The sequence below is a fragment of the Lolium rigidum genome, chromosome 4, assembly GCF_022539505.1.
Source record: "Lolium rigidum isolate FL_2022 chromosome 4, APGP_CSIRO_Lrig_0.1, whole genome shotgun sequence".
In the NCBI taxonomy this organism is placed as follows: Eukaryota; Viridiplantae; Streptophyta; class Magnoliopsida; order Poales; family Poaceae; genus Lolium; species Lolium rigidum.
In genome coordinates, this window is record NC_061511.1 from 158,017,593 (window position 1) to 158,029,511 (window position 11,919).

The 11,919-nt window shown below is 46.4% G+C and overlaps 2 protein-coding genes and 1 pseudogene across 2 annotated transcripts; 2 read left to right on the forward strand and 1 right to left on the reverse strand.

Moving 5' to 3' along the window:
• Positions 1-684: 684 nt before the first annotated feature.
• Positions 685-1,029, forward strand: LOC124706124 (histone H4). The gene has a single exon (XM_047237786.1). It carries the CDS (start codon positions 718-720, stop codon positions 1,027-1,029), a length of 312 nt encoding a protein of 103 aa, XP_047093742.1. The 5' UTR covers positions 685-717.
• Positions 1,030-4,479: 3,450 nt separating this feature from the next.
• Positions 4,480-5,691, forward strand: LOC124705551 (protein ALTERED XYLOGLUCAN 9-like). The gene has a single exon (XM_047237256.1). The coding sequence runs from the start codon at positions 4,480-4,482 to the stop codon at positions 5,509-5,511; it is 1,032 nt and encodes a 343-aa protein (XP_047093212.1). The 3' UTR covers positions 5,512-5,691.
• A 3,081-nt stretch (positions 5,692-8,772) lies between these two features.
• Positions 8,773-10,280, reverse strand: LOC124647689 (annotated as a pseudogene).
• Positions 10,281-11,919: the final 1,639 nt, after the last annotated feature.

The following is an 11,919-nucleotide window of genomic DNA, read 5'->3' on the forward strand; positions in this document are numbered from 1 at the left end:
GTAAGAAAGATAATTTTTGGTGCTCTAAAATAGCCTGTCACGGGATATGTTTTTGTCTCTCTGGACAGCCACAAAAAATGTCTGTTTTTCACGAACTTTTGTGTGTGAACATCATGTACACCTAGAATTTATTTTTAGATTTTTTAAACATTTTGAAATGGATTTAAAATGCAGTTCTCATAATAGGTACATTTGGACCTAGCAAAAGCACCATATTGACGAAAGCCTACACACCCTGAACAAAATGTAGCCTAAGTGGTCTTCTCCGTAGGCTTGTCAAAACGCATTTCAAGCACCATGTGAAGCTTGGAATAATGTGTAAAAGTGAATTTGAATTTTCAGAAGTGGTTAGGATTGTATCACGTGAAGCTTAGAATCATTTTACATTTCCCCTAGCTACACGGTGTGGCTGCCCCTAGCTGAGAAAGACCACGCTCAGGCGATCGCAACCATCTCCCGCCATGTCATCGATCCGCACCTCTCCGATCAAACGAACAGCAGCGCTCCATCCCCATCCAACGCTTCACAAACCACCCCCTTCCCCCTCTCCTCCCAGCCACGTCACTGATCCACGCCAAACCCTCTCTACGAATCACAGGCCGGGAACCCAGCATCACTCCACCATAAATACCCAACCCCTCACCACTCCATCTCCATCGCCACAAAAATTCCCCAATCCCTCTCGACTCACCTTCAGCAAAGCACTCACCGTCAGCCATGTCGGGCCGTGGCAAGGGAGGCAAGGGGCTCGGGAAGGGCGGCGCGAAGCGGCACAGGAAGGTGCTCCGCGACAACATCCAGGGCATCACCAAGCCGGCGATCCGGCGCCTGGCGCGCAGGGGCGGCGTGAAGCGCATATCCGGCCTCATCTACGAGGAGACCCGCGGCGTGCTCAAGATCTTCCTCGAGAACGTCATCCGCGACGCCGTCACCTACACCGAGCACGCCCGCCGCAAGACCGTCACCGCCATGGACGTCGTCTACGCGCTCAAGCGCCAGGGCCGCACCCTCTACGGATTCGGCGGCTGAGCCCCCGCTGGTGGTCCTCGCGTTTGTGTGTTAGGGTTTCGATGGGAATTAGGCTTGTGGGCTGGTGGCCGTTCGGTGTGTAGCTGCGTCCTGGTGCTTGTAATGAGTTTCCCCATTCGAATTGAGAAATTGGTTTCGTGTGATGATCCATCTCGCAGTCAGTTTGGTTCGATCTACTGATTTGCTCTGACCACTTTGATGTCGAATCTGCGATGGCTACCGAGCGAATTCGGGTTTCAGCACTCTGTTCAGATTTAGTCCCCCGGCTAATAAAGTGCAGTTTTGTTATGTTCGATGAAGGTCGTGGTAGTTATCGCGTGATACACGTGATAAGCTACTTTCAAACAAACAAAAAGGTCGTGGTAGTTTAAACCCGTTTTTTTTGAACTTGCATTTTAAACTTCTGATGAAGTAGAACGCTCTGAATATTTGTGCCCCAATGTAGTCATTCAGAACGCGAAGGAGATTGTTCGAATCACTCGTGGTTGGCTCAAGTCTGGGAGCGTTAACACTTGAGCAGAATGTTCAGTTAGCCTGTGTTTAGACTTGGGTAGGATCTGCGAACGCAGCACTGTGTTTCACTAAGTATTGGGGCTTAACCTTGACCCGTACGATGGTTACGACACGATCTAATATCTCTAGGTCCTATTTACAGCTGTGTTTGTTCAGCTCATTTTACATTTTACTCCATCATGCTCTGCTAGTATCTCAATCTTTCAACATTCAGATTGGCAAGATTTTGTAATTGACGCTCTGCTTTGCAGCCGAGCTGAATACACATTGGTGCCTCCGGCGCCCTTCCCTGTTCAAAAAAGAACAAACACATGATCTAATGGCGTGATACATTAGCTAATTAGTTATGTAACTTGTTTACTTCTAGTGTATTTTAGATGATGGGATGTGAGTCACAAATTATGGAAAAACACTAGTAGTCCGTTTACTTCTCTTGATTTGGATGGAATAACCCTCAGATATCTCGGAAATCTCCTCATTTTTGCCTAGATTAAAAACTCCCTTTCATATTAGTGTATTTTTTTGGAAGAGTATTTGAGGGATGGTAGGCTATTGGACTCATCTCCAAACTTTGTGGTGGAAATACGGGAGAAATAAACAATGCCTTAATGGGATGAGTGCGTTCGTTGTGTGCCACAAAAGGTTGATAGTGCAAAAAATGCTTTTATCCGTGAACGGGAGTTTGCTTCAGCCGTCGATTTCTTGCTTTAAGATTCGTGTCACACAAATGGATTGGAGTGCGATTTTTTTTTTTTTGAAGAAACCAACATGACTTTACTACGAAGATTTATTAATCACCAACCAAATACTACATTGTTTATCAGTCGCTTAAAATAAAGCTTGGGGCTTCCAATCACAACACTCACTAGCTAGATCATGTAAAACCTAGTTGACTTTCCTCGAACAATGAGTGACACAAAATAGATACAATCCACGAAAATAGCTGATGATTCATTCCACCACACTTCATCCCCTGTACAACCTTCAATAGTTTCCATCGAGTCTAATTCGGCCTGAATAACATTGAACCCCATACTTTTAGGTAACCCTTCTCGCATTGTCAACGCCTTTGCCATTGCTGCAAAAGTTACATGGGGGCAAATACAAGCATTTTGTACCCAGAATGTTACCTGGTGACCTCTTAACACAATCCCAATTGAACCTGCACGAACTATGAAAAGAAGCGGCAACTTTCATTCTTCTTTCCAAAAATTTCGTTCATCTACTAATAATCACCATCAATACAGAAAGCGTTAAATTAATAAAATATACATATAGATCTTTCGATCATACAGCGCTAACTATAGATAGTAGCCGAAGGGCCAACATACCAGAGCAACCATGGTCAGTGATAACAACCGAAGATCGGAAGACACTGACCTGAAACAACACCAATAAAGTCGAAAACCGACCGGTTTGCAGGAGATCCATCGGGCACATAACTCCACACACCCTCCGCCATCGCTAGATATACACCACCAGAGTAAGGATAGGGCGGGAAGAAACTTATTCTGAGTGCATGCATGATGTAGTCGCACCTTTACCATCCTAAGAAAGACACTGAAAAAAACAACCTAAACAAAGAATGAGAACCCTTCCACCGGCGAGGGCCATGGTCTGCAACACCTCCGAGGCCCCAAGGTCACCGGAGGTGGAGCAAAGCGTCGTCGTCGCTGACGAGGGGACGAAAACCCTCGATGAGTTTACTTAGGCCGCCACCGGTAGCCTCTATCCGTGGACATGTACCGGTTCGTGGAACTCAACGTATCTTTAGGCTACTGTAGCGGTGTAAACGGATAGGATAATTTCCGCACTAAAATCGTTTCAATATCCCGTTCCAGAGAATACATATCCGATCCAATCCGTTTGCATCAATGTTTAAAATAGCGCGCTATTTCTCCGCTAATACCACGCAATAGCATATTTGGAGGGTCTACGCTAAATTTTAGTAATTTTGCTCGCTATAGCGCTATTTGTGAAATAGCATGATATATCGTGCTAAAACTTCATAGCGTTAGCGCGCTATTTTTTCAATCTAAGTTGCTTTCACTTTTTCGTGGTGATGAACTACAATATGTTGGTTCTTTTTCTAGATTAGAACCTAATATCGCTAATGGTGATGATTCTTAATAAAGAATTTATATTATGTTGTTGCCTTCTGAAAAATTAGAGATCTATTTGTTGTATGTGGTTATGTATGTATGATTCAGTCATTTTTTGCACTAAATATCCAACCTTTTTAGCGAAATCCTTTATTTTTAGACTATATTTAACATTTTTTTCAAAACGCTATTTGAAATATAGCACGAAATTAGCACGATATAGCATCCATAGAGTTTAAAGGAGGCGGACGCTATTTCATTTAGCACGCTATTTTAAACCTTGGTTTGCATTCATATGCCTACATCATTAGGAGTATGATCTGCTTCTTCTGAGTGGAAGAGTGAAATCTGGGAGGGCAAAGAATACAATTCTGAGAAGATTCGGGAACATGTGGATTTTTTACTTGTAGTTCGCGCTAGAATATAGCCCCAGATAACGAAGCACAAGAAAAACACGCCATTAATGGGGACACAGACAATAATATTTTCATAACCGACAAAAAAAAAAAAAAAAATCGGTGCCGAACCGAGCCGGCCACAGGGGCCCTGTGCTGGACTAGATCCACGCCGGCGGAACGCGCGTCACCAAATCGCCGGAGCCACCCGACTGCCGTTCCGCTGTTCCCATCCCGCCCGCCGGCCTCCCCTCCCCTCAGCTCCCCCCACCTCTCACCCCGGCCCTACCACCGCTCCACCAACCCACACCACACGGCGGCCCTACTTCTCGCGCCGATCGCGCGCCCGCTCGCCCAACCTCCTGCCGCCCCAGATCTGGTGGACCTCCGCCTTGCCACCGGCTTGCGAACTCGGTCGTGGGGGCGGGCCAGGTCGGTCCATGGTTTCCGCCGGCGCGCAGGTGGGCGTGCTTGCGGCGTGCGTGGTGCTCTTCGTCCCCATGGGCCTCGCCGGGTGGCACCTCAGCCGCAACAAGGTGCTCTTCTTCTCCGGCGCGCTCTTCGTCTCCCTCGCCGTCGGGGTCCACCTCTCCCCCTACCTCCCCTCGCTGCCGCACCTCCTCATCGCCTCCTTCCACCCCACATCCCCCTCCTCCTCCACCTCCTCCGCCTCCTGCCTCTCCTTCCTCCACCGCGTCACCTGGTCCCCCGCCTCCCCCGCCAGCGCCCGCGCCTGGTCGTGGCCGCCCTCGCTCGCCTCCACCTGCGGCTTCGCGCGGCTGACGCGCCACGACGCGTCCACCCTGCTCAACGGCTCCTGGATCATGGTGGCGGGGGACTCGCAGGCGCGGCTACTCGTGCTCGCGCTGCTGCGCCTGCTCCTCGACCCGGCCGCCGCGGCCGCCGCCGAGCCGGACCTCTTCCGCCGCCACAGCGACTACCACGCCGCCGTGCCCGCGCGGGGCATCTCCGTCGACTTCATCTGGGCGCCCTTCGAGGCCAACCTCACGCGCCTGCTCCGCGAGGACCTCCGCCTCGCGCCCCGCGCCCCCGACGTGCTCGTGCTCGGCTCCGGCCTCTGGCACATGCTCCACGTCACCGACGCCGCGCAGTACGGCGACGCGCTGGCGTCCATCGCCGACGCCGCCAACTCCCTCCGCTCCTCGCTGCCCGTGCCGCCGCCGCCGCACATGTTCTGGCTCGGCCTGCCGCACCTCGTCAACCCCATGCTCAACACCGAGGCCAAGAGAGCGCGCATGAACGGCACCATGCTGCAGGCTTACGACCGTGAAGTGGACGAGCGATGCATCTTGCGCCGTGACGGTGGCCCGTTCCGGCTGCTCGACGTCGGAAAACTCACCCGGGGATGTGAATGCACGCCTGACGGGATGCACTATGACGGCGTCGTGTACGACGCTGTCATGCATATCATGTTCAATGCGCTAGTCATTGAATCGCAGCAAAGGATCTGAGTGCTGGTAGGGGTCCTTGAAGCAGGTGTGCTCCCAACCCCTCTTCTTTTGGATCATTACCATACACGGTTAACTAGAATGTGTTGTGAAATAGTAGCAAGGTTCTTTTCATTGCTTCAACATTTTGGTTGCGTGCCAGAGGTCGCCATTGGATGGCTCAACATTAGAGTGTAATATAGGGACATCTTAGAACCATAACCTTTTTGGCCCAATGGCAAACTGAAATGATGTATTGTATACCTTTTCTCTCTGGTAATAACTATAAGATGGTGACTGACATGTAGGAGAGAACATATTGAGTGAATACTAGGAAATATTCACCTTCCTTTTTCTGCCAATTGATCTTTTTCTTTGTTATTAATCATGCATAGATGTTCTATAAATCATTTGGTGATGCTTTCAGCATTTGCACCGAGAGGCAGAATCGCAGACTTATCCAATTTGACAAACTTGGGATATATTGGTAAATTCCAAGTTGATTCTCAGGTGATGGGTTGCATAATGATGGTGTGGTGTACGATGCTGTCATGCATATCATGCTCAATGCATTAGCGATTGAATCGCAACAAAGGATCTGAGTACTGGTAGGGGTTCTTGAAGCAGGTGTGCTCTCAAGTCTCAACCCTTTTTTTTTTGCATCATCACCATACGTGGGTAATTAGAATGTGTTTTGAAATAGGAAGGTTCTTTTGATTGCTTCAACATTTTGGCTGTTTGCCAGAAGTCACCATTGTATGGCTCAACATTAGTGTTAATATAAGGACATCTTAGAACCGCACTACTTTTGGCGCAATGACAAACTGGAACGACATACTGTATACTTTCTCTCTGGTAACAACTAAGATGGTAACTCTGACATGTATAGGAGAGGACATGTTGACTAAACACTAGGAAATATTCAACTTCCTTTTTCTGCCAATTGTTTTCTTGTTATTACTCACGCATAATGTTCTAGAAGTTGTTTGGTGATGCTTTCAGCACTCAGGATTGGAAGTCAGAATCACAGATTATCCAATTTGGCAAACTTAAGATCTATGCGTAAATGTCGACTTGATGCTCAGATGACTGTTAATGTACTTATATCCTTTCGACATAGTTATATACTACTTATCACCATTAGTTGGGGTATTTCTAACATTGTCATGATTTTGAAGCTATAATCCTATGAATGTACTACATGCTGAATGCATCACACGATGTTGAACGCATGCATAGAACACAGTGACTATTTTGTAATGAAGGTTACATTAAGAGTACAAATGATGTATGTATATCATTCCATTAGCTCTAATGGAATTAGTCTTTTTTTTTCTAGGAAATGTACTGTATACTTTTTTTTCTCTAGTAATAACTAAGATGGCGACTCTGACATGTAGGAGAGGACATATTGAGTAAATACTAGGAAACATTCAACTTCCTTTTTCTGGCAATTGGTCTTCTTATTGTTATTAATCATGCATAAATGTTCTATGAATCGTTTGGTGACGCTTTCAGCATTCGGATCGAAAGTCAGAATCACTGACATATCCAATTTGACAAACTCGAGTAATATGTTTAAATGTCAAGTTGATTCTCAGATGACTGTAAATGTACCTATATCCTTTCGATATAGTTATATACTACTCCCTCGGTTCTATAGTTCTTGTTGTGGTATTAGTTCAAAATTTTGAACTAAAACCACGATAACAATAATGGAACAGAGAGAGTACTTAACACAATTAGTTGGGGTATTTCTAACATTGGCATGATTTTGAAGCCTATAATCGTATGGCTGTGCTACATGCTAATGCATCACATGATGTTGAACACACGCTATAATCGTATGACTACATTGTAAAGAAGGTTACTAAGATTACAAAGGATGGATGCATACTATTCCAGTAGCTCTAATCATATTACTCTTTCTTGTTTTTTGAGGAAAAATCCTGTCCATGAAGAAAAATTATTTACTTGCTTCCTTTGTGTAGTCTTTGGTCTTCATGCTTCCTGGTAGTTAATTTATCCCGAGACCTGTAGAAGTCCTGTAGAGAAAATATTCCTTAAATGCACTGTTAACACGTGCAACAATAAACATGTGTGCTCAATGCATTTCCTCTGTTCTGGTCTGTTCTATTAATTGTGATTCTAGTTTCAGTTTTCCTAGCTGCAAACTAGTTCCACCAGAACTGCTGAGGAGCCAATGCTTCATAGTATTTCAGTTTGCAGAAATGCCACATGAACCTGGTGGCGTGTAGGAATATTTAGGTTTATCTAGGACATATTTCCTTCTTTATTAGATGTGCTCATTCTTTGTTGTATAGTCCTGTTAGCAATTTCAAGCAATCCATCTGTGCCTGAAGGTATTGTTTGGCCTATATAGCATGTAATAGTGCATGGATAATCTTGCAGTAAAGGTCTTCTACTTAACTTTTTTTAGGTTTTCTATTTAAATATCGATGTTAAAGATAAACTGTAGTAAACTTTCATGGCTGCTCACAATTCCTTTGTTTCAATAGGCCGTTCTCCGTTTCTGGTTCACCTTGTTTTTTCTAGTTTACCACTGAAGTGTTTGACTAAATATATAGCTGTTTTGCTACTAAGACTGCATGAAAAAATGTTATCATCTCATGCACATGTGTTACTTCTGCTCTAGTCATTACCTTGTTAACCAAGTGTTGGTAAGGCCGGTTAAGATCCGGACTCCAAGAAGAACCGGAGTGTTCTGACAGCGAAATCAGCAGTGCGCACTGAACCGGACGCCCTAGAGCAAAGCATTATGATCCTGCTGTTCGGTTGTTAGGTGTACCCTATACTGGCTATACATGAATCTGATGTGAGCTCCCACGGTTCAAAAACCAGGAGTCCTGGTCATGCATGAACCCTGTTTCTGGATTAATTGATACAAATTTTCTTGTACTCTTATTCTAGCTGTGTCTTCCATTTATCCTCTGTTAAGGACGCGATCAATATTATGTTGGATATGCGAACCACTGGCTGAGTATAGTTTGGTTTCTTATTAAACAGATTATCTCTTCAGAAAGTTATCTGCGAGATAGCTGAATCAGGCTACTGAGCTGAGGTAAAGATCAGACTTAAGAAACTCTTGCAGTGTTTAGGAATTACATCAACTGAAAGTCAGAATAACAAGGTCACTCATGGCCATGCAACTACTCAAATTCCCAATCCTCACAAATAATTGTTTCACAGTACATGACAATGTTACAGCTATTCCTGGAAGAACTAGCCATCGATGATGGCCCATGCTACGCACGTACTAGCCACTTAATTAGAGTACCAGTCATCGAACCAGGGCAGCAAGCTGTCGATCTCGTCGAATCCGCCAATCCAAGGCAGGCCCGGCTCCATGAACGCCAGGGGGATCGGGGACATGGGGGCGCAGACCAAGTCCATCGCGCCAGCCTCATCACAAGGCGGCGCCGGTGCATTCTGCAGCATAAGCGCACGCGCCACGGCCGGCTTACTCTCAGTCCAAGCTGCCTCGCCGACCTCCTCTTTCACCACGTTGCCGGCGGCGATGGCCAGCGGTGGGCGCGCCGGCAGCGGGCCGGCCAGGACGGGCGTGTCCACCATGCCGCTGGCATGGCATGACGAGCCTGTCGTGGCGCTCTCCTCGTCATGGGCGACCAGCGCGAGCTCGTCCGGCTTCGTGGCGTCCGACGTCGTGCTGGCAGAGGGGCGGTGGGGCCTGCGGCGCGCGGCGGCAGCCCTGCTCGCGCCGGTGAGCCTCTTCGCGATCGTGCTGTGAAAGTAGTTCTTGACGGCGAGGTCTGTTCTTCCCGGGAGCTGGGCGGCGATGACGGACCAGCTGTTGGATCACATTGCAGCCAAAGCAGGATCAGATTAAAGAAGCACAATGTGCTCTGATTTAATTTAACTTCTGAAGAAACAGCACTAGGTTGTCGATAACAGTAGGACATGGTTTTTCTTTCAGGCGTACCTGCTTCCCCTCTTGCTGTACATCTCGCAGATGATCATCTCCTCGGCCAGCGTGAAGTTGCCGTGCTTCAGGCCCGGACGGAGGTAGTTCAGCCACCGCGATCGGCAGCTCCGGCCACAGCGCTGCAGCCCTGCCAAATGCCAATTCATGAAGAAACTAGTCAGAAATGATGCTTCAGCAACAGGGGTGAGCGTCGATTAGCTTATGCACGTCCTGCCAAATGCCAGTGATCATTTCAAATTTGAACATGAGAGGTGGGGACGCTACTGGCTTTCTGAATGGAAACAATGGCCAAAGAACTAGAACAAGACTAGGATATCTGCCTCAACTTCTGACAGAAACATTCGAAGTACAAAATCGATACAAAACATCTCATGTGATTCCAAGATAAACTGGGAATATTAGAAACGAAAGCAAAATAATGCATTTTGTGCAAGTAAGATAAACCTACGAGTCCATAAAAGCTGGACCAATCTCTACTGCACATGTCCTGAACTAAACATGATCGAAACAACAGTAATTCACATGACTAGTACTTACACTATCCCAGTAACAATAACTTTCAGGAAAATCATTTGCGAGCCAAACAAACAGCTGCATCACATTTGACGGCGTGTTTTCTTTCTTTAAATAAAATATAAATATGGGATTACGGGAACTAATAGAGATCGACCCAGTAGCAATATGAACAGTTAAAAATGTATGTTATGCGTGGAAACGAAAACTAACCTAAAGTCTCAGCCAATGTCTGCCAACTACGGCCAATGCCATACTTCTCAATGTGGTTTTTCATCAAGCGATCCTCTTCCTTGGACCACTTCCCCTTCTTCATCCTCCTCTTCTATTTACCACTGAACTATTTTGCTTCTCTACTGGACAGAGTTTTTGCCTGTCTCCAGTAGGGGCACAAGAACGCAAACGGATGGCCCAATGGCATGGCTTATAAATACTAGTTACGTAGTGGTGTGAAATACGCAATGCGTGATAGGTTTCAAATTTCCAGATTTTACTGCACTGTCATATACAATATATCTTTCATCCTCTCGTTGTTTTATTGTGTTTGTCTTGTGTCTAAACCAACGATTCCTATATTCTCAGAAAAGAGAAAAGAGAAAAGAGAAGGGGTGAAGGGAAAGGGAAGGGTAAAAGAGAGAGAATTTGACAGACGACTGATAAGACTGTAGAGGTAAAACGGTAAAAAGGAAAATAGTGGCAGTAAAGGTAACCCGGCCGTGAAGGTATTGTGTGGCAACTATATTCTCCTCGTATAGCTTTAGTGAATACTACTTATAGCAAGAAAGCATTGTAATAATACTTCTACTACTCCTTTTGCTTTAGGGAATACCACTCTCTCTTTTCCATAATTCTTGTTGTGGTCTAGTTCGAATTTGAACTAAAACTAGAATTATGGAACCCAGGGAGTACTTATATTAGAATTTTGGGCCATGGTAGTCACTGCCCATGTCGGTTATGTACAGTTCATTTACAACTCTTTGGTTCTTCAGATTTTCGTTTAGTAGAGCTCATTGTGGGCTTCTATGTTCAATAAAAGAACATAAAACGCCTATGTCACAATCAAATATCTACCTTCAACCAACTGTTTCTAAGAGCATCTCCATTGGCGGCCTCAATAGCGCCCTCAGTAGCCTTACTCGGGTGCTGGCCACAAATTGGGCTCGCACCAGCGACCCCTTAACTAACCGACAAAATTTAGAGCCCAACACAATAGCTGGCAACCCCATGCCGACCCTACCCACAAGGGCTGGGTTGGGAGTGCCGGCACTCGAGACCACGTCGGATTTCGCCCGCGGGACCCCTTGGCAGCCACACGCGCCCATTCCCAACTCCCTCCAACTCTCCCGACCCGCCTCCCACCCTGGAGAATCGCCGTCTACACAACCACTCCAACCCACCTACCCAGAATCGCCACCACCACCTCCGACTAAATGCTGTCTCATTTTGGCCGGAATGGCCACTGTTTCCACCGTGCTCTCGGAGCAATACAACGGGGCAGACAAGCCCCGGCCTCACTAGTCGCCGCCACCACACGTCGCTGGTCCCTTCTTGTTTGGCAGTGCATGTCCTCTTCGACCCCGACTCACATGCACAACAATGGCGCATGCTAACGTTGTTTATCCGTCTCGCCCACAAGGTTTTTGGCGTTTTGCCACAGTGGACAACGACGACGAGACGATGATGGAGCTGTTGATGAAAGAGGAGGCTGTTGCCCCCGCTGACGGTGAACATCGACTAATGATCTTTGTAACATCCGAGGATTAGAGACTAGAAATAAATAGGAAATATGACGTGTGCATTCCATTCGTGCCTAGAAAATCTAGGAATTTTCGACACTTTTAAATAAAACTTTTCAAATAGATTGGATTTCACTTAAGTTGTTGGAATTGAAGTAGATAATCAAGTTGATTGTGATAAACTTCAATGTGACCTTTGCTAAAACGTATTTTTGGGTA

Excerpts from the sequence above, each read along its gene's own strand:
- LOC124705551 (XM_047237256.1), top strand. The coding sequence starts at position 4,480 with ATGGTTTCCGCCGGCGCGCAGGTGGGCGTGCTTGCGGCGTGCGTGGTG.
- LOC124706124 (XM_047237786.1), top strand. The coding sequence starts at position 718 with ATGTCGGGCCGTGGCAAGGGAGGCAAGGGGCTCGGGAAGGGCGGCGCG.